This window comes from Bombina bombina, chromosome 6 (genome assembly GCF_027579735.1).
Source record: "Bombina bombina isolate aBomBom1 chromosome 6, aBomBom1.pri, whole genome shotgun sequence".
Classification (NCBI taxonomy): Eukaryota; Metazoa; Chordata; class Amphibia; order Anura; family Bombinatoridae; genus Bombina; species Bombina bombina.
This window is the reverse complement of record NC_069504.1, coordinates 737,358,077-737,381,405: the sequence shown is the minus strand read 5'-3', so window position 1 is coordinate 737,381,405 and position 23,329 is coordinate 737,358,077. Positions and strand designations below refer to the sequence as shown.

General features: G+C 42.3%; 1 protein-coding gene across 1 annotated transcript in view; it reads right to left on the bottom strand.

The window, feature by feature from the left end:
* Positions 1-23,329, bottom strand: part of PIWIL2 (piwi like RNA-mediated gene silencing 2) — a 1,312,150-nt gene that overhangs the window by 15,206 nt on the left and 1,273,615 nt on the right. Inside the window, exons 16-17 of the mRNA XM_053719412.1 lie at positions 14,690-14,943; positions 13,799-13,906 (exon numbers count right to left, since the gene is read on the bottom strand). Of these exons, the coding sequence (XP_053575387.1) occupies positions 13,799-13,906; positions 14,690-14,943 (362 nt within the window). The remainder of the gene's footprint in view (positions 1-13,798; positions 13,907-14,689; positions 14,944-23,329) is intronic.

The window sequence follows — 23,329 nt, the reverse complement described above, 5'->3', positions numbered from 1 at the left end:
CCTCTTGGAGGAAGGACAATATCCAAGGAATCCTAACCCTACTCCATGAGTAATTCTTGGATTCACACCAATGAAGATATTTACGCCATATCTTGTGGTACATTTTCCTGGTGACAGGCTTTCGTGCCTGTATTAAGGTATCAATTACTGACTCGGAGAAGCCACGCTTTGATAGGATCAAGCGTTCAATCTCCATGCAGTCAGTCTCAGAGAAAGTAGATTCGGATGATTGAAAGGACCTTGTATTAGAAGGTCTTGTCTCAGAGGCAGAGTCCATGGTGGAAAGGATGACATGTCCACTAGGTCTGCATACCAGGTCCTGCATGGCCACGCAGGCGCTATCAATATCACCAATGCTCTCTCCTGTTTGATTTTGGCAATCAGACGAGGGAGCAGAGGAAACGGTGGAAACGCATAAGCCAGGTTGAAGAACCAAGGCGCTGCTAGAGCATCTATCAGTGCCGCTTCTGGGTCCCTGGACCTGGATCCGTAACAAGGAAGCTTGGCGTTCTGGCGAGACGCCATGAGATCCAATTCTGGTTTGCCCCAACGGAGAACCAATTGAGCAAACACCTCCGGATGGAGTTCCCACTCCCCCAGATGAAAAGTCGCCTCCCAGTTCTCTACACCTGGGATATGGATCGCTGACAGGTGGCAAGAGTGAGTCTCTGCCCAGCAAATTATCTTGGAGACTTCTGACATCGCTAGGGAACTCCTGGTTCCCCCTTGATGGTTGATGTAAGCCACAGTCGTGATGTTGTCCGACTGAAATCTGATGAACCTCAGTGTTGCTAACTGAGGCCAAGCTAGAAGAGCATTGAATATTGCTCTTAACTCCAGAATATTTATTGGGAGGAGTTTCTCCTCCTGAGTCCATGAACCCTGAGCCTTCAGGGAGTTCCAGACTGCACCCCAACCTAGAAGGCTGGCATCTGTTATTACAATTGTCCAATCTGGTCTGCGAAAGGTCATACCCTTGGACAGATGGACCCGAGATAACCACCAGAGAAGAGAATCTCTGGTTTCCTGATCCAGATTTAGTAGAGGGGACAAATCTGTGTAATCCCCATTCCACTGACTGAGATGCAGGCGCGCAAATGGCACTATGTCCATCGCCGCTACCATTAAGCCGATTACTTCCATGCACTGAGCCACCGTGGGGCGCGGAATGGAGTGAACACCACGGCAAGCATTTAGAAGTTTTGATAACCTGGACTCCGTCAGGTAAATTTTCATTTCTATAGAATCTATTAGAGTCCCTAGGAAGGAAACCCTTGTGAGAGGAGATAGAGAACTCTTTTCTTCGTTCACTTTCCACCCATGCGACCTCAGGAATGCCAAAACTATCTCTGTATGAGATTTGGAAATTTGAAAGCTTGACGCCTGTATCAGGATGTCGTCTAGGTAAGGAGCCACCGCTATGCCTCGCGGTCTTAGGACCGCCAGAAGTGAGCCCAGAACCTTTGTAAAAATTCTTGGGGCTGTAGCCAACCCGAATAGAAGAGCTACAAATTGGTAATGCCTGCCTAGAAAGGCAAACCTCAGGAACCGATGATGACTCTTGTGAATCGGAATGTGAAGGTAGGCATCCTTTAAGTCCACTGTGGTCATGTACTGACCCCCTCTTGGATCATGGGTAAAATGGTTCGAATAGTTTCCATCTTGAATGACGGAACTCTGAGGAATTTGTTTAGGATCTTTAGATCCAAAATTGGTCTGAAGGTTCCCTCTTTTTTGGGAACCACAAACAGATTTGAATAAAACCCCTGTCCTTGTTCCGTCCGCGGAACTGGATGGATCACTCCCATTACAAGGAGGTCTTGTACACAGCTTAGGAATGCCTCTTTCTTTATCTGGTTTGCAGATAATCTTGAAAGGTGAAATCTCCCTTGTGGAGGAGAAGCTTTGAAGTCCAGAAGATATCCCTGAGATATGATCTCCAAAGCCCAGGGATCCTGAACATCTCTTGCCCACGCCTGGGCGAAGAGAGAGAGTCTGCCCCCTACTAGATCCGTTGTCGGATAGGGGGCCGCTCCTTCATGCTGTCTTAGAGGCAGCAGCAGGCTTTCTGGCCTGCTTGCCCTTGTTCCAGGACTGGTTAGGTTTCCAGGCCTGCTTGGATTGAGCAAAAGTTCCCTCTTGTTTTGAAGCAGAGTAAGTTGATGCTGCACCTGCCTTGAAATTCCAAAAGGCACGAAAATTAGACTGTTTGGCCCTTGATTTGGCCCTGTCCTGAGGAAGGGTATGACCCTTACCTCCAGTAATGTCAGCAATAATTTCTTTCAAACCAGGCCCGAATAAGGTCTGCCCCTTGAAAGGAATGTTGAGTAATTTAGACTTTGAAGTCACATCAGCTGACCAGGATTTGAGCCATAGCGCCCTACGCGCCTGGATAGCGAATCCGGAATTCTTAGCCGTTAGTTTAGTCAAATGAACAATGGCATCAGAAACAAATGAGTTAGCTAGCTTAAGTGTTCTAAGCTTGTCAATAATTTCAGTCAATGGAGCTGTATGGATGGCCTCTTCCAGGGCCTCAAACTAGAACGCTGCCGCATCAGTGACAGGCGCAATGCAAGCAAGGGGCTGTAAAATAAAACCCTGTTGAATAAACATTTTCTTAAGGTAACCCTCTAATTTTTTTATCCATTGGATCTGAAAAAGCACAACTGTCCTCAACCGGGATAGTGGTACGCTTTGCTAAAATAGAAACTGCTCCCTCCACCTTAGGGACTGTCTGCCATAAGTCCCGTGTAGTGGCATCTATTGGAAACATTTTTCTAAATATAGGAGGTGAGGAAAAGGGCCACCGGGTCTATCCCACTCCTTACTAATAATTTCTGTAAGCCTTTTAGGTATTGGAAAAACATCAGTACTCACCGGCACTGCATAGTATTTATCCAGCCTACACAATTTCTCTGGCACTGCAATTGTGTCACAGTCATTCAGAGCAGCTAATACCTCCCCAAGCAATACACGGAGGTTCTCAAGCTTAAATTTAAAATTAGAAATCTCTGAATCAGGTCTCCCCGATTCAGAGACATCACCCACAGACTGAAGCTCTCCGTCCTCAGGTTCTGCATATTGTGACACAGTATCAGACATGGCTCTTACAGCATCTACGCGCTCTGTATCTCGTCTAACCCCAGAGCTATCGTGCTTGCCTCTCAATTCAGGCAATCTGGATAATACCTCTGACAGGGTATTATTCATGATTGCAGCCATGTCCTGCAAAGTAATCGCTATGGGCGTCCTTGATGTACTTGGCGCCATATTAGCGTGCGTCCCTTGAGCGGGAGGCGAAGGGTCCGACACGTGGGGAGAGTTAGTCGGCATTACTTCCCCCTCGACAGACCCCTCTGGTGACAATTCTTTTATAGATAAAGACTGATCTTTACTGTTTAAGGTGAAAAAATACATTTAGTACACATTCTCCTATGGGGCTCCACCATGGCTTTTAAACATAATGAACAAGTAGTGTCCTCTGTGTCAGACATGTTTGTACAGACTAGCAATGAGACTAGCAAGCTTGGAAAACACTTTGAATTAAGTTAACAAGCAATATAAAAAACGTTACTGTGCCTTTAAGAGAAACAAATTTTGACAAAATTTGAAATAACAGTGAAAAAAGGCAGTTACACTAACGAAATTTTTTTTTGTATGTAACAAGTCAGCAGAGCATTGCACCCACTTGCAAATGAATGATTAACCCCTTAATACCAAAAACGGAATAATAAATGACAAAAACGTTTTTTAAACACAGTCACAACAACTGCCACAGGTCTACTGTGGTTGTTACCCTCCTCAAACATGCCTTTTGAAGCCTTTTGAGCCCTTCAGAGATGTCCTGTATCATGCAGAAGGAAGCTGAGTGTCTCAGTCTGTAATTGTAGCTGCGCAGAAAAGCGCTAAAATAGGCCCCTCCCACTCATATTACAACAGTGGAAAGCCTCAGGAAACTGTTTCTAGGCAAAAATCAAGCCAGCCATGTGGAAAAAAACTAGGCCCCAATAAGTTTTGTCACCAAACATATATAAAAACGATTAACATGCCAGCAAACGTTTTATATTACATTTTTATAAGAGTATGTATCTCTGTTAATAAGCCTGATACCAGTCGCTATTAAATCACTGAATTTAGGCTTAACTTACATTAATCCGGTATCAGCAGCATTTTTCTAGCAAATTCCATCCCTAGAAATATGTTAACTGCACATACCTTATTGCAGGAAATCCTGCACGCCATTCCCCCTCTGAAGTTACCTCACTCCTCAGAATATGTGAGAACGGCAGTGGATCTTAGTTACTTCTGCTAAGATCATAGAAATCACAGGCAGATTCTTCTTCTAATGCTGCCTGAGATGAAACAGTACACTCCGGTACCATTTAAAAATAACAAACTTTTGATTGAAGTTAAAAAACTAACTATAATACACCAATCTCCTCTTACTACCTCCATCTTTGTTGAGAGTTGCAAGAGAATGACTGGGTATGGCAGTGAGGGGAGGAGCTATATAGCAGCTCTGCTGTGGGTGATCCTCTTGCAACTTCCTGTTGGGAAGGAGAATATCCCACAAGTAATGGATGATCCGTGGACTGGATACACTTAACAAGAGAAACGGTATACCCGGTCTGTCCCACTCCTTCTTAATAATCTCTGAAATTCTTTTAGGAAATGGAAAAACATCAGTGTAAGTGGGTACTTCTAGATATTTGTCCATTTTACACAACTTCTCTGGTGGAACTATAATAGGGTCACAGTCATCCAGAGTCGCTAATACCTCACGAAGTAACAGGCGGAGGTGTTCTAGCTTAAATTTAAAGGACATAGCGTCCAAATCTGTCTGAGGTAACATACTTCCTGGGTCCAAAAGTTCCCTGACCCCCAACTCTGAGCCCTGTGAGGGTACATCGGAAATAGCCAACAAAGCGTCAGCACACTCAGTATTCACATTAAATCCTGTCCTACTGCGATTACCCTGTAACACTGGTAATTTAGATAATACCTCTGTAAGGAACTCGGCGTCTCTTGGGTGGGCGTTAATGGTTGTGACACTTGGGGAGAATAAGATGGCATATCCTGATTCTCTTCAGACTGAGAATCATCCTTAGGCACACTTTCTTTACATAAAATATGCTGTGTACATTGTAAGGCCCTTTCAGTAAAAGAGGTACACAAAGTAAGAGGGGGTTCCACAATAGCTTCTAAACACATAGAACAAGGAGTTTCCTCAAGTTCAGACATGTTAAACAGACTAGCAATAGCCACAATAGTCGTAAATCACCTTAATTGATTCAAAAAACCGTACTGCGCCTTTAAGAAATAAAAAGCGCAACAATTTTTTCAAACTGCCCTAAAAACGTTCTTAACGCTTAAACAATTATAAATAACAGTTTAATTTTTCCAAAAATTATTGCATCCTGCAAGCAAAGTGAAATCACCCTTTAAGGAGACATTTTTATTAAAAAAATATACTTAAATAATGAAAACAGCCCCTGCACATCTGTGGCGCCTACCTGCCCTCAGGGTACTAAAAATAGACTCGACAACGATCCGGTGACTGGAAAATAACTTTAGGCCCCACCGGAGCTGATGCCTGCTGCCTTCCTAGTGAGAGGAAACTGCGCGTCTGAGCGCGTGAAATAGGCCCCGCCCATCATGGACGTCGCATCTACAAACTGACTAACCGCATGGGAAGCGGTTTGAATAAAGCCATGTGGTCCCCAGTAAATAACATAAAACTGCAGCCCTGAATAATAAAAATACATAAGTCAAGCTGCCTCTCTCAGTGTCAAGCCCCAATATAGATATTGCCAAAGTTAATATCAATATGTTATTGCACCCTGCTATAAAAATAAATAGGCCTTTCAGTAACACCACCAGTTTCATATAGGTCTACTGATTACCCCTTCCCTTGCAGGGAAAAAAAATGTCAGCCAATACTGATATAACAAGTCTCCTCAGAAATAAAAGACTGAACATACCTTGATGTTGCTTAAAAACAAAATTTATGCTTACCTGATAAATTTATTTCTCTTGTCCACGGGTTCATCCATTACTTGTGGGATATTCTCCTTCCCAAAAGGAAGCTGCAAGATGACACCCACAGCAGAGCTGTCTATATAGCTCCTCCCCTAACTGCCACCCCCAGTCATTCGACCGAAGACAAGCAAGAAAAAAGGAGAAACTATAGGGTGCAGTGGTGACTGTAGTTAAAAATAAAAAACACCTGCCTAAAAATGACAGGGCGGGCCGTGGACTGGATACACCACAAGAGAAATAAATTTATCAGGTAAGCATAAATTTTGTTTTCTCTTGTAAAGGTGTATGCAGTCCACGGGTTCATCCATTACTTGTGGGATACCAATACCAAAGCTTTAGGAAACGGATGAAGGGAGGGACAAGGCAGGCCCTTAAACGGAAGGCACCACTGCCTGTAAGACCTTTCTCCCAAAAATAGCCTCCGAAAAGCAAAAGTATCGAATTTGTAGAATTTAGAAAAAGTATGAAGCGAAGACCAAGTCGCCGCCTTACAAATCTGATCCACAGAGGCCTCATTTTTAAAAACCCATGTGGAAGCTACCGCTCTAGTGGAATGAGCTGTAATTCTTTCAGGAGGCTGCTGGCCAACAGTCTCATAAGCTAAGCATATTATACTTCTTAGCCAAAAAGATAGAGAAGTTGCCGAAGCCTTTTGGCCTCTCCTCTGTCCAGAGTAGACAACAAACAAAGCAGATGTTTGACGAAAATCCTTCGTAGCTTGCAAATAAAACTTTAAAGCACGAACCACATCAAGATTGTGTAAAAGACGTTCCTTCTTTGAGGAAGGATTAGGACATAATGAAGGAACAACAATCTCCTGATTGATGTTCTTATTAGATACTACCTTAGGAAGAAACCCAGGTTTGGTACGCAAAACTACCTTATCTGCATGGAAAACCAGATAAGGGGAATCACACTGTAAAGCAGATAACTCTGAAACTCTTGAGCCGAGGAGATAGCTACTAGAAACAGAACTTTCCAAGATAAAAGTTTAATATCTATGGAATGCAGAGGTTCAAATGGAACCCCTTGAAGAACCGTAAGAACTAAATTTAAACTCCATGGCGGAGCAACAGGTTTAAACACAGGCTTAATTCTAACTAAAGCCTGACAAAACGTCTGAAAGTCTGGAACCTCAGCCAGACATTTGTGTAAGAATAGACAGAGCAGAGATCTGTCCCTTTAAGGAACTAGCAGACAATCCTTTCTCCAATCCCTCCTGGAGAAAGGATAATATTCTAGGAATCCTGACTTTACTCCATGAGTAACCCTTGGATTCACACCAATGAAGATATTTACACCATATCTTATGATAGATTTTCCTGGTGACAGGCTTTCGAGCCTGAATTAAGGTATCAATGACCGACTCGGAAAAACCACGCTTTGATAGAATCAAGCGTTCAATCTCCAAGCAGTCAGACGCAGAGAAATTAGATTTGGATGTTTGAAAGGACCTTGAAGTAGAAGGTCCTGTCTCAGCGGCAGAGTCCATGGTGGAAAGGATGACATGTCCACCAGATCTGCATACCAAGTCCTGCATGGCCACGCAGGAGCTATCAAAATCACAGAAGCCCTCTCCTGCTTGATCTTGGCAATCAGACGAGGGAGCAGAGGAAACGGTGGAAACACATAAGCCAGGCTGAAGGACCAGGGCGCTGCTAGAGCATCTATCAGCGCTGCCTTGGGATCCCTGGACCTGGACCCGTAACAAGGAAGCTTGGCGTTCTGACGAGATGCCATGAGATCCAGTTCTGGTTTGCCCCATAGTTGAATCAACTGGGCAAATACCTCCGGATGGAGTTCCCACTCCCCCGGATGAAAAGTCTGCCGACTTAGAAAATCCGCCTCCCAGTTCTCTACTCCTGGGATATGGATAGCTGAGAGATGGCAAGAGTGAACCTCTGCCCATAGAATTATCTTTGAAACCTCCAACATCACCAGGGGGCTCTTTGTACCCCCCTGATGGTTGATATAGGTTACAGTCGTGATGTTGTCCGACTGAAATCTGATGAACCTGACCGCAGCTAGCTGAGGCCAAGCCTGAAGTGCATTGAATATCTCTCTCAGTTCCAGAATGTTTATCGGAAGGAGGGCTTCCTCCTGAGTCCACGAACCCTGAGCCTTCAGGGAGTTCCAGACTGCGCCCCAGCCCAGAAGGCTGGCATCTGTCGTCACTATAGTCCATTCTGGCCTGCGGAAGCTCATTCCCCTGGACAGATGGACCCGAGATAGCCACCAGAGAAGAGAATCTCTGGTCTCTTGATCCAGATTTAGCAGAGGGGACAAATCTGTGTAATCCCCATTCCACTGATTGAGCATGCAAAGTTGCAGTGGTCTGAGATGTAGGCGGGCAAACAGAACTATGTCCATTGCCGCTACCATTAAGCCGATTACTTCCATACACTGAGCCACTGACGGCTGAGAAATGGAATAAAGAGCACGGCAGGAAGTTAGAAGCTTTGACAACCTGACCTCTGTCAGAAAAAATCTTCATTTCTACTGAATCTATCAGAGTACCTAGGAAGGAAACTCTTGTGAGAGGGGAGAGAGAACTCTTTTCTTCGTTCACCTTCCACCCGTGAGACCTCAGAAAGGCCAGAACAATGTCCGTATGGGACTTGGCGATTTGAAAAGTCGACGCCTGTATCAGAATGTCGTCTAGGTAAGGGGCCACCGCTATGCTCCGTGGCCTAAGAACCGCCAGTAGGGACCCTAGAACCTTTGTAAAGATTCTTGGTGCCGTGGCTAACCCAAAGGGAAGAGCCACAAACTGGTAATGCCTGTCTAGGAAGGCAAACCTGAGAAACCGATGATGATCTCTGTGTATCGGAATGTGGAGATAAGCATCCTTTAAGTCCACGGTAGTCATATATTGACCCTCCTGGATCATAGGTAGGATGGTTCGAATAGTCTCCATCTTGAAGGATGGGACCCGGAGAAATTTGTTTAGGATCTTGAGATCCAAGATTGGTCTGAAAGTTCCCTCTTTTTTGGGAACTATAAACAGATTTGAATAGAATCCTTGCCCCTGTTCCTCCCTTGGAACTGGGTGGATCACTCCCATGACCAGAAGGTCTTGAACACAATGTAAGAATGCCTCTCTCTTTATCTGGTTTGCAGATAATAGTGAGAGATGAAATCTCCCTTTTGGAGATGAGGCTTTAAAATCCAGAAGATATCCCTGGGAAACAATCTCCAGAGCCCAGCGATCCGGGACATCTCTTGCCCAAGCCTGGGCGAAAAGAGAAAGTCTGCCCCCAATTAGATCCGGTCCCGGATCGGAGGCTACTCCTTCATGCTGTCTTAGAGGCAGCAGCAGGCTTTTTGGCCTGCTTTCCCTTGCTCCAAGCCTGGTTAGGTCTCCAGACTGGCTTGGACTGGGCAGAATTTCCTTCTTGTTTTGTAGTAGGGGAAGTTGAAGCTGCACCACTCTTGAAGTTCCGAAAGGAACAAAAATGAGTCTGTTTGGTCCTTAATTTGTTGGACCTATCCTGGGGAAGGGCGTGGCCTTTCTCTCCAGTAATATCAGAAATGATCTCCTTCAGTCCAGGCCCGAATATGGTCTGCCCCTTGAAGGGAATGTTGAGAAGCTTAGACTTTGAAGTAACGTCAGCTGACAATAATTTAAGCCATAGCGCCCTACGCGCCTGAATGGCAAAACCTGAATTCTTAGCCGTTAGCTTAGTTAAATGAAACACGGCATCAGAAATAAATGAATTGGCTAACCTAAGAGCTTTAAGCCTGTCTAGGATATCATCCAACGGGGTCTCCACCTGAAGAGCCTCTTCAAGAGACTCGAACCAGAAAGCTGCTGCAGCAGTGACTGGGGCAATGCATGCAAGAGGCTGGAGAATAAAACCTTGTTGTATAAAGATTTTTTTAAAGAAACCCTCTAATTTATTATCCATTGGATCTAGGAAAGCACAACTGTCCTCAACGGGGATAGTTGTACGCTTAGCTAGGGTAGATACTGCTCCCTCCACCTTAGGGACCGTCTGCCACGAGTCCCGTGTAGCGGCATCTATGGGAAACATCTTTTTAAAAGCAGGAGGGGGAGAGAACGGTACACCTGGTCTATCCCATTCCTTCGTAATAATTTCTGAAAACTTCTTAGGGATTGGAAAAACATCAGTGTAAACAGGCACTGCAAAGTATTTGTCCATTTTACACAATTTCTCTGGGACTACAATGGTGTCACAGTCGTCCAGAGTTGCTAAAATCTCCTTGAGCAACAAGCGGAGGTGTTCAAGCTTAAATTTAAATGCTGTCATTTCAGAGTCAGACTGGAGTAACGCCTTCCCTGAATCAGAAATTGCACCCACAGATAGAAGCTCTCCTGCTTCGGCTTCTGTACATTGTGAGGGTATATCAGACATAGCTACTAAAGCATCAGAAAGCTCTGTATTTGTTCTAGCCCCAGAGCTGTCTCGCTTTCCTTGTAACCCTGGCAGTTTGGACAATACCTCTGTCTTGTAAGGTAAACGCAATGGACGCGCTAGATGTACTTGGCGTCACTTGCGCGGGAGATATAGGAGAGCTAGATGGCATAAGCTCCTTTTTGTCAGTCTGAGAAACCTCTGGTGATAAATCCTTAAAATCCCTAATATGGTCTTTATAACTTATAGAAAGGTCAGTGCATTTGGCACACATTCTAAGAGGGGGTTCCACAATGGCTTCTAAACATAATGAACAAGGAGTTTCCTCTATGTCAGACATGTTTAACAGACTAGTAATGAGACCAGCAAGCTTGGAAAACACTTTAATAAATGTGAAAAAGCAATTAAATAAAAACGGTCCTGTGCCTTTAAGAGAAAAAAACTACCTCATAAACTGCAAAACAGTGATAAAAAGTAGCAAACTCTACGAAATTTTTACAGTGTGTATAAGAGACTAAAGCAGCATTGCACCCACTTGCAAATGGATGATTAACCCCTTAGGCTCCAAAAAGGATTAAAAAAAACGGAAAAACCGTTAAAAAACAGTCAAACAAACTGCCACAGCTCTGCTGTGGCCCTACCTGCCCTTAAACACGATTTTTTGCAGGAAAAACACCTCTATAGTGGTCCTAGATGCCAGAGCACTCCTTCAGGGAAGCTGGATGTCTCAGACTGAAAACGAAAATAGGACCCTCCCACCATGCACTGAAAGTCAGGGGGTCTTTTTTTAGGAGTGATCTAACAAGCCATGTGGAAAACTAGGCCCCAAAATAAAGATTTATCACCCTCAGAGAAAAAACGTTTTTACTTCTAAAACATGCAAACGTTTTTATACTAAGTAATAAGAGTATTAACATGTATATTACCCTTTTTTGCAAGCATGATCCCAGTTGCTGTTAAATCACTGTATCAGGCTTACCTCAAATATACCAGGCACTGTCAGCATTTTCTAGACCTTATCATCTCTAGAAAAAAATATACTGAACATACCTCAAAGCAGGCAATCTGCAGACCGTCCCCCCAACTGAAGTTTTCTTTCCATACTCTTCAGTTATGTGTGAGAACAGCAATGGACCTTAGTTACAAACCGCTAAGATCATCAAACCTCCAGGCAAAATTCTTCTTCCAATTTCTGCCTGAGAGTAAAAACAGTACAAAAACGGTACCGTTTAAAAATAACAAACTTTTGATTGAAGGTAAAAAACGACACTAATTCACCACATCTCTCTTGATACTTCCTTTCTTGTCGAGAGCTGCAAGAGAATGACTGGGGGTGGCAGTTAGGGGAGGGGCTATATAGACAGCTCTGCTGTGGGTGTCCTCTTGCAGCTTCCTGTTGGGAAGGAGAATATCCCACAAGTAATGGATGAACCCGTGGACTGGATACACCTTTACAAGAGAAACATGACACCGTTCTCCACACTGAAGATTTTTCTTGCACTACCTTCAGAAACTCTGTGGGAACCAGAATGGATCTTAGTAACGTCTGCTAAGATCATCAACCTCAGGGCAGAAACATTTCTTCATTCCTTATCTATTTCTCCTTGAGGAAAATAGTACTCACCGGTACCATTTTAAAATAAAAAACTTCTTGATTGAAGAATCTAAAACTAACACCTCACTTTACCTCTTCCTATTACTAACACAGGCAAAGAGAATGACTGGGGGTGGAGAGGAGGGAGCAGCTATATATACAGCTCTGCTGTGGTGCTCTTTGCCACTTCCTGTTAGCAGGAGGATAAATCCCACAAGTAAGGATGAAATCCGTGGACTCGTCATATCTTTGTAAAAGAAATGGTATTCTCTATCTGAATCATGAATTTTTTTTGGGAGGGTTTAATGTCCCTTTAACTCATCCTATTTGATTTCTCTAATTAGTATTCCCTGGACATAATAACTATCCCAACCCTTATCTGCTTCCTTGATGACTATATCTTCCCTTTTATTTAGTTGTTTCAAAATTATAATTAATGTTTGGTTTAAATTCCTTCAAAATCAATTTGTAAAAAGTGGAGGAATTTCTAACAGGATTTCTAGAGTTAACTTCTATGTTGGTTTGGGAATTTGTACTTGTATTGCTGGTAAAATCTTAAAGGGACAGTCTAGGCCAAAACATTTTTCAGGATTCAGATAGAGCATGCAATTTTAAACAATTTACTTTTATCATCAATTTTGCTTTGTTCTCTTGGTATTCTTAGTTGAAAGCTTAACCTAGGAGGTTCATATGTTAATTTCTTAGACCTTGAAGGCCACCTCTTTTCAGAATGCATTTGAACAGTTTTTCACCACTAGAGGGTGTTAGTTCATGTATTTCATATAGATAACACTATGCTCGTGCACGTGAAGTTATCTGGGAGCAGGCACTGATTGGCTAAACTGCAAGTCTGTAATAACAATTCTGGTGTAGACTGTCCCTTTAAGTTTTCCTACATAGTTTAGAGCATCTATAAATAACTGAAAAGGCTTAGCTGTGACAGATAAAAGGAAAGATATAGCAATCAAGGAGGCAGATAATGATGGGAAGACAGTTATTATTCAAGGGAATACTATTTAGAGGAATCAAATAAAATGAGCTCTTGAATTTTAAGCTGAGATTTGCTTTTATTAAAAAAAAAATTTTGGGGGATATACTGCTTGCTGGTTGTTGTTGTCCTGGATTTTTCCTGTTTCATAACATAAGTGAGAACAAATAAAGTGCATTTATCTATTATTTCTGGTGAAGTTTAGAGCTTATTGTTGCTTTTAATTTTTTACATATGATGCAATTTATATTTAAAGGGATAGTCAATTACAAATATGTTATTCTTTAAAAAGACAGATAATCCCTTTATTACCCATTCCCCAGTTTTGCAGAGCCAACATGGTTAAATTAATATACTTTTTGCCTCTGTGATTACCTTGTATCTAATCCTCTTCTGACAGCCCCCTTATCCACTGACTATTTATTTATTATCTATTGACTCACATCTTAGCCAATAAGTGCTGGTCCATGCACAGCTCTATGGGAAAGAGCACAATGTTATCTATGTGGCACACATGAATTACCAGTCTCTTGTGAAAAGCTAATTTGTTGGTTGTGCAAACCTGGGAAATGGGTAGTAAAGGCGTTGTCTAGCATTTTAAACAATAACAACTTTGGTGTAGACTGTCCCTTTAAGAGTCTGCCTGTTGTAAATGGACACACTCCCTCATGAAGTTACAAGTTGATAAAATGTGTTGGCCTGCCTTTGAAGCTGTGTTTTATTTTTATTTAAAATGCAAATAGTGAAATCAGTGTAAAAATATGGAAACAAAACAATTATTTTGGACTTAAATTTGCTTACCTTTGTATATGGTCGGGACTCAGGTTAGTTGTGTTCAGAACACATATATAGTGCGTGGGAATCCCACAGCCTTGCCTTACATGGTGAGCAAGAAGGTAAAAATCCACCCTAAAGAAGTTGAAGATGGATTCAATCAACAGTAACCTCTCAGAAATATTAACTAAAATAATAAGTATTTTAACGCAATATCTATGCATGTTTATTTCTAGATATTAAAGGAACATGAAACCCCCAAATGTTATTTCATGATTCAGATAGAACATACAATTTTGAAACAAATATACTAATGTACTTCTAGTATCAAATTGGCTTCATTCTCTTGTTATACTTTGCTGAAGGAGCAGCATTGCACTACTGGCTGCTAGCTGAACACATCTATTTAGCCAATCACAAGAGACAAATGTGTGCAGGCATCAATCAGAAGCTAGCTCCAACTAGTGTAGGATATGTGCATATTCATTTTGAACAAGGGATATCAAGAGAACAATGCACATATGAAAATAGAAGTGAATTTAAACATATCTTAACATTACAAGCTCTATCAGAATCATGCAAGTTTAATTTTGACTTTCCTACCCCTTTAAAAGCTGCCAATCTTTAATCCTCTACCAGCTAGTAGTATTCAAATGTTTGTTATATGAATAATTAAAACAAATAAAAACAAAACAAAACCACTGCTTCCACATCTAGATCTATACATTCTCAAAAATGTCTTATATGAAAGATTAGATCATAATGATTATTTCTATTATATAACCAAAATGTGGTAACATTTCTATCATGGGTGCAAAAGAAAGTATATAACACAATTTTACCAAACTCTAATGTAAAGCAAAGGAACCCCCAACTTAGATACCAGATAGTGGTGAATGTTTACGCATGATTACTTACCTGCCTGGTCTGGTGACTGTGTGGTCCAAGATGGTGCCTGGTGTAGGAGTGAGGAACTGACCTGTTGCAGTTGCATATATGTTGGTGATTACCCTTTTCTGAACTACAATAACAGCCAAGCGTGGCAAGTAGTTCTCAAATGTTTGGAAACATGCCTGAAGCTGTGGGATTTCATATTTTTCCACAGTGTCCAGTTGCCCATCAGACACACCATCCCTGTACACCACTATTTTATCTGGTAGCTGATGATTAACCTGCAAAATAAAAATGGGAGAACCATGAGATAATGATCATAGAAAAGTATGAATCTTTCCATAAAAACATCAGGTTGGAAAAAAAATGCAGGATTGTGTAAATGCCCATGATGAAAACAGGCAGAGATGAAAACTAAAATGTATGCTTACCTGATAAATTAATTTCTTTCAAGATGATGAGAGTTCTACATAGGGAGACAAAACACCCAACATAACAGAGCTTTTAATCCCTCCTATGATTCCTTAGTAATAAAGATTGCTAAGAGAAAGGAAAAGCAATGTAAGAGAAGTACAAACTGGTATTGCCGCCAACTGTTATTGAAAATCAAGGGCAGGTCTTGTGGACTCACACCATCATGAAATTAATGAATTTATCAGGTATGCATAAAACATAAATTATGCTTACCAGATAATTTCATTTCCTTCTGTATAAGGAGAGTCCACGGCATCATTCCTTACTGTTGGGAAATACTGAACCTGGCCACCAGGAGGAGGCAAAGACACCCCAGCCAAAGGCTTAAATACCTCTCCCACTTCCCCCATCCCCAGTCATTCTGCCGAGGGAACAAGGAACAGTAGGAGAAATATTAGGGTATAAATATAATTTAGAGGGCCGCCCATCGGAGAACACGGGCGGGGGCCGTGGACTCTCCTCATACAGAAGGAAATGAAATTATCTGGTAAGCATAATTTATGTTTTCATTTTTAATATAAGGAGAGTCCACGGCATCATTCCTTACTATTGGGAAACTTATACCCAAGCTCTAGAGGACACTGAATAATAACGGGAGGGACAAAAGAGAGGCGGACCCTAAACTGAGGGCACCACAGCCTGCAAAACCTCTCTCCTGAAAGCTGGTTCAGATGAAGTAAAAACATAAAACTTATAAAATTTAGAAAAAGTATGTAAGGAGGACCAGGTAGCAGCCTTACAAATCTGATCCATATAGGCCTCGTTCTTAAAGGCCCAAGAGGAAACCACTGCTCTAGTAGAATGAGCCGCAATCCTCTAAGGAGGTTTATGTCCCGCTGTCTCATAAGCAAAGCGGATAATACTCCTTAACCAAAAAGATAAGGAAGTTGAAGAGACCTTCTGACCCTTATGCTTCCCAGAGTAGACAACAAACAAGGAAGAAATTTGTCTAAAATTCTTAGTAGCCTGAAGATAGAACTTCAAGGCGCGAACCACGTCCAAATCATGAAGCAAACGTTCCTTCGAAGAAGAAGGATTGGGACACAAGGAAGGAACCACAATCTCTTGATTGATGTTGCGATCTGACACGACCTTAGGAAGAAAATCTAACTTGGTACGTAGGACATCCTTATCAGAATGTAACACCAGATAAGGAGACTCACATTGCAAGGCAGCAATCTCAGATACTTTGCGCGCAGAAGCAATAGCCAGTAGAAAAAGAACCTTCCAGGACAACAATTTAATGTCAATTTCATGCATAGGCTAAAACAGAGCCCGTTGAAAAACCTTAAGAACAAGATTTAGACTCCAAGGAGGAACCTTAGATCTAAACACAGGTCTGATCCTTATTAGAGCCTTAACAAAGGATTGTACATCTGGAAGCTCTGAGAGCCTCTTGTGCAGTAAAACAGACAGGGCCGAAATCTGTCCCCTCAGGGAACTGGCAGAAAGGCCCTTCTCCAGTCCATCCTGGAGAAACGACAGGATCCTGGCAATCTTAACTTTATGCCAGGAAAATTCACGCTCTTCACACCAGAATAAGTCGATTCTCCACACCTTATGATAGATACGACGAGTAACCGGCTTACGAGCTTGAATGAGAGTATCAATAACTACAAAAGAGGAAGCAGGATTCCTAAGACATTAAAAATCCATATTCTTTATTCAAATTTGGATAAAATTCATAGCACCAAAACACAGGACAATAAAAAGCAGGATGGTTTGACTAGTTTCGGCGTGTTGCCATAATCATAAACCTGCTGTATACTAGAGAGTGAATAACTTAAAAAGGATGTACTGCACAGGCATTGGTTAATTGACAGGGAGGAACAAAACTTCCTCTTTAACCCTTCAATTATCTTGACTCAATATTTGCTTTAAACATAATGGTGATAGCTCAACAAAATGAATTAAGGCTTTAACATTGTATATATGAGGACTAAATTATAAAAGGCTTAGTACTAATAAGGTTTTAAACAGCATTCACATGAGGTTATTTGCATGAATAAATTCTTACGTATATTCAATACATAGGATAACATTTACATCTACTGTAATCAAAACATTTAGCCATTTTCATTTAATGCATGAAGTCTTTGGTGTAGATGAAAACACAGAGGATAGCAGCCAAAGATATATACATAGGTATAATGTGTAAAGGGTAACAGTGTAATAAGAAGGAACATGACACAATACCTTATTCATATAAACAATGATACAATCTGTAATATATAAAACTCCTTACTGGGCCATGATATTTATACTATAAGAGACCTATACCAGAGTATATAATTAAATGTACAAACAGTAATTCAATGCCAATGGTTAATGAGATTGAATTCTGAATTGAAACCATCAGGAAACTGGGTGTGTAATTTAAAAATCCAAAAGGCTTCCTGCATGGCCAGGAGCTCATCCTTGCCCCCCCCCCCCAGGTGGTCACCTGATGGTTTCAATTGCCCTCCACTTAAAAGCTCTCACATCCCCCTCGTGTATCTCAATGAAGTGTCTTGATAGTGCAGAGCATAATTTCTTGTTTTTTATGTAGCCAAGGTGCTCACGTATCTTAGTTTGTATGTCTCTGGTGGTCATACCCACATATTGATATTGATGATGGACACATTCAATTAGGTACACGACATAGGATGTTGAGCATTTCACACATCCTTTAGTTTCAAAGGTTTGATTGGTGACACATAAATAGAACTATTTTCTATCTACCATGAATTCACATGCTTTGCACCTGCCCCCCCCCCCCCACATTTATATGTCCCATAAATACTTAGCCAAGTAGTTGGCTGTTGTTTTTGTGGGAGTTGAGTGGGGGATAAAATATTGCCTAGGGTCAAATTTCTTGAATATACACATTTGGACCCCTTCTCAACTGTAGTTTTTAGGCCTTTGTCACCATGTAGTAAGGGAAAATACTTTTTTAGTATTTCACAAATCTTATTGAACTCTGAAGAGAACTGTGTAATGAACAAAGTGAATTCATCCCCAGTGTTTTTTGGCTTATGACTAAAAGTATCCTGTCTGCTCAGCCACATTCCTAACCATCTTTGGCTGGTAGCCTCTCTCAATCAATCTATTCACCATGTGAGTACTTTCCTCTACAAAATCTGTATCAGTATACAAAAAAAAACAAGAAAAAGAAAAACAAGAAATTATGCTCTGCCCTATCAAGACACTTCATTGAGATACACGAGGGGGATGTGAGAGCATTTAAGTGGAGGGCAATTGAAACCATCAGGCGACCACCTGGGGAGGGGGGTTACAAGGATGAGCTCCTGGCCAGGCAGGAAGCCTTTTGGATTTTTAAATTACACACCCAGGTCCCTGATGGTTTTAATTCAGAATTTGATCTCATTAACCATTGGGATTGAATTACTGTTTGTACGTTTACAAACCGTAGCGTCCTTGTGCTAGGAGTGACAAAAGGAGTGAAATTGTCCAGCAAAGTAAACCCTGCTCTTAATTAGCCATGCTCTTAGCTTTTTATCTTGCAGCAGGAAAACTGCTTTACATCCAGTAACTGCAGTAATAATAGCATCTAGTCCAGGTCCAAACAAGATATTTTTTTGAAATGGCAAGGAAATAAAACTGCTTTTAAATACTATAGGCCAGATTACAAGTGGTGAGCTAGTTATATATTTTGCTTTCGGGCAAGCACCCCTGGAAGTAAAGTTTTAATGTGCATAGGTTATTACTAGTCGAAAGTAAAATGTTTGTGCGCAAGGGTAAACCCGAAAAGCGCAAACTTCAGGACTTAGGATGTAGTTAACTTCTTCACATTATTTAAAAAAAACATAATTTATGCTTACCTGATAAATTTATTTCTCTTGTAGTGTAGTCAGTCCACGGGTCATCCATTACTTATGGAATATATCTCTTCCTAACAGGAAGCTGCAAGAGGATCACCCAGCAGAGCTGCTATATAGCTCCTCCCCTCACATGTCATATTCAGTCATTCGACCAAAGCAGACGAGAAAGGAGAAACCATAGGGTGCAGTGGTGACTGGAGTTTAATTAAAATTTAGGTCTGCCTTAAAGACAGGGCGGGCCGTGGACTGACTACACTACAAGAGAAATAAATTTATCAGGTAAGCATAAATTATGTTTTCTCTTGTTAAGTGTAGTCAGTCCACGGGTAATCCATTACTTATGGAATACCAATACCAAAGCTAAAGTACACGGATGAAGGGAGGGACAAGGCAGGAACATTAAACAGAAGGAACCACTGCCTGAAGTACCTTTCTCCCAAAAATAGCCTCCGAAGAAGCAAAAGTGTCAAATTTGTAAAATTTTGAAAAGGTGTGAAGTGAAGACCAAGTCGCAGCCTTGCAAATCTGTTCAACAGAGGCCTCATTTTTAAAGGCCCAGGTGGAAGCCACAGCTCTAGTAGAATGAGCTGTAATTCTTTCAGGAGGCTGCTGTCCAGCAGTCTCATAGGCTAAACGTATTATGCTACGAAGCCAAAAAGAGAGAGAGGTAGCCGAAGCCTTTTGACCTCTTCTCTGTCCAGAGTAAACGACAAACAGGGAAGAAGTTTGACGAAAATCTTTAGTTGCCTGCAAATAGAACTTCAGGGCACGGACTACGTCCAAATTATGCAAAAGTCGTTCCTTCTTTGAAGAAGGGTTAGGACACAGTGATGGAACAACAATCTCTTGATTGATATTCCTGTTAGTAACTACCTTAGGTAAGAACCCAGGATTAGTACGCAGAACTACCTTGTCTGAATGAAAAATCAGATAAGGAGAATCACAATGTAAGGCAGATAACTCAGAGACTCTTCGAGCCGAGGAAATAGCCATCAAAAACAAAACCTTCCAGGATAACAGCTTGATATCAATGGAATGAAGGGGTTCAAATGGAACGCCTTGAAGAACATTAAGAACTAAGTTTAAGCTCCACGGCGGAGCAACAGTCTTAAACACAGGCTTAATCCTAGTTAAAGCCTGACAAAAAGCCTGAACGTCTGGAACTTCAGCCAGAATAGACAGAGCAGAAATCTGTCCCTTTAACGAACTAGCAGATAAGCCCTTTTCTAAACCCTCTTGTAGAAAGGACAATATCCTAGGAATCCTAACCTTACTCCATGAGTAACTCTTGGATTCGCACCAATATAAATATTTACGCCATATCTTATGGTAAATTTTTCTGGTAACAGGCTTCCTAGCCTGTATTAAGGTATCAATAACCGACTCCGAGAAGCCACGCTTTGATAGAATCAAGCGTTCAATCTCCATGCAGTCAGCCTCAGAGAAATTAGATTTGGATGTTTGAAAGGACCCTGAATTAGAAGGTCCTGTCTCAGAGGCAGAGACCACGGTGGACAGGACGACATGTCCACTAGGTCTGCATACCAGGTCCTGCGTGGCCACGCAGGCGCTATCAGAATCACCAAAGCTCTCTCCTGTTTGATCTTGGCAATCAAACGAGGAAGCATCGGGAACGGTGGAAACACATAAGCCATGTTGAAGACCCAAGGGGCTGTCAGAGCATCTATCAGCACCGCTCCCGGGTCCCTGGACCTGGATCCGTAACAAGGAAGCTTGGCGTTCTGGCGAGACGCCATGAGATCCAGATCTGGTTTGCCCCAACGATGAATCAGTTGAGCAAAGACCTCCGGATGAAGTTCCCACTCCCCCGGATGAAAAGTCTGGCGACTTAGAAAATCCGCCTCCCAGTTCTCTACGCCTGGGATGTAAATCGCTGACAGGTGGCAAGAGTGAGACTCTGCCCAGCGAATTATCTTTGAGACTTCCAACATCGCTAGGGAACTTCTGGTTCCCCCTTGATGGTTGATGTAAGCCACAGTCGTGATGTTGTCCGACTGAAATCTGATGAACCTCAGAGTTGCTAACTGAGGCCAAGCTAGGAGAGCATTGAATATTGCTCTTAATTCCAGAATATTTATTGGGAGGAGTTTCTCCTCCTGAGTCCATAATCCCTGAGCTTTCAGGGAGTTCCAGACTGCGCCCCAGCCTAGAAGGCTGGCGTCTGTTGTTACAATCGTCCAATCTGGCCTGCGAAAGGTCATCCCCTTGGACAGATGTGGCCGAGAGAGCCACCATAGAAGAGAATCTCTGGTCTCTTGATCCAGACTTAGTAGGGGGGACAAATCTGAGTAATCCCCGTTCCACTGACTTAGCATGCACAATTGCAGCGGTCTGAGATGCAGGCGCGCAAATGGTACTATGTCCATTGCCGCTACCATTAAGCCGATTACTTCCATGCACTGAGCTACTGACGGGTGTGGAATGGAATGAAGGACACGGCAAGCATTTAGAAGTTTTGATAAAAACAAAGGGAAAACATAATTTATGCTTACCTGATAAATTCCTTTCTTCTGTGGTGTGATCAGTCCACGGGTCATCATTACTTCTGGGATATTACTCCTCCCCAACAGGAAGTGCAAGAGGATTCACCCAGCAGAGCTGCATATAGCTCCTCCCCTCTACGTCACTCCCAGTCATTCGACCAAGGACCAACGAGAAAGGAGAAACCAAGGGTGTAGTGGTGACTGGAGTATAATTTAAAAAATATTTACCTGCCTTAAAAAAAAAAACAGGGCGGGCCGTGGACTGATCACACTACAGAAGAAAGGAATTTATCAGGTAAGCATAAATTATGTTTTCTTCTGTTAAGTGTGATCAGTCCACGGGTCATCATTACTTCTGGGATACCAATACCAAAGCAAAAGTACACGGATGACGGGAGGGATAGGCAGGCTCTTTATACAGAAGGAACCACTGCCTGAAGAACCTTTCTCCCAAAAATAGCCTCCGAGGAAGCAAAAGTGTCAAATTTGTAAAATTTGGAAAAAGTATGAAGCGAAGACCAAGTTGCTACGAAGCCAAAAAGAAAGAGAGGTAGCAGAAGCCTTTTGACCTCTCCTCTGACCAGAGTAAACGACAAACAGGGAAGACGTTTGTCGAAATTCCTTAGTTGCCTGTAAGTAAAACTTTAGGGCACGAACTACATCCAGATTGTGCAGAAGACGTTCCTTCTTCGAAGAAGGATTTGGACACAAAGAAGGAACAACAATCTCTTGATTGATATTCCTGTTAGTGACTACCTTAGGTAAGAACCCAGGTTTAGTGCGCAGAACTACCTTATCCGAATGAAAAATCAAATAAGGAGAATCACAATGTAAGGCTGATAACTCAGAGATTCTTCGAGCCGAGGAAATAGCCATTAAAAATAGAACTTTCCAAGATAACAACTTTATATCAATGGAATGGAGGGGTTCAAACGGAACACCCTGTAAAACGTTAAGAACAAGGTTTAAACTCCATGGCGGAGCAACAGTTTTAAACACAGGCTTAATCCTGGCCAAAGCCTGACAAAAAGCCTGAACGTCTGGCACTTCTGACAGACGTTTGTGTAACAGAATGGACAGAGCTGAGATCTGTCCCTTTAATGAACTAGCAGATAAACCCTTTTCTAAACCTTCTTGTAGAAAAGACAATATCCTAGGAATCCTAACCTTACTCCAAGAGTAACCTTTGGATTCACACCAATATAGGTATTTACGCCATATCTTATGGTAAATCTTTCTGGTAACAGGCTTCCTAGCCTGTATTAAGGTGTCAATAACTGACTCAGAAAACCCACGTCTTGATAAAATCAAACGTTCAATTTCCAAGCAGTCAGCTTCAGAGAAGTTAGATTTTGATGTTTGAAAGGGCCCTGTATCAGGAGGTCCTGTTTCAGAGGTAGAGACCAAGGTGGACAGGATGACATGTCCACCAGGTCTGCATACCAAGTCCTGCGTGGCCACGCAGGCGCTATTAGAATCACTGATGCTCTCTCCTGTTTGATTCTGGCAATCAATCGAGGAAGCATCGGGAAGGGTGGAAACACATAAGCCATCCTGAAGTCCCAAGGTGCTGTCAGGGCATCTATTAGGACTGCTCCTGGATCCCTGGATCTGGACCCGTAACGAGGAAGCTTGGCGTTCTGTCGAGACGCCATGAGATCTATCTCTGGTTTGCCCCAACGTCGAAGTATTTGGGCAAAGACCTCCGGATGAAGTTCCCACTCCCCCGGATGAAAAGTCTGACGACTTAAGAAATCCGCCTCCCAGTTCTCCACTCCCGGGATGTGGATTGCTGACAGGTGGCAAGAGTGAGACTCTGCCCAGCGAATTATCTTTGATACTTCCATCATTGCTAGGGAGCTTCTTGT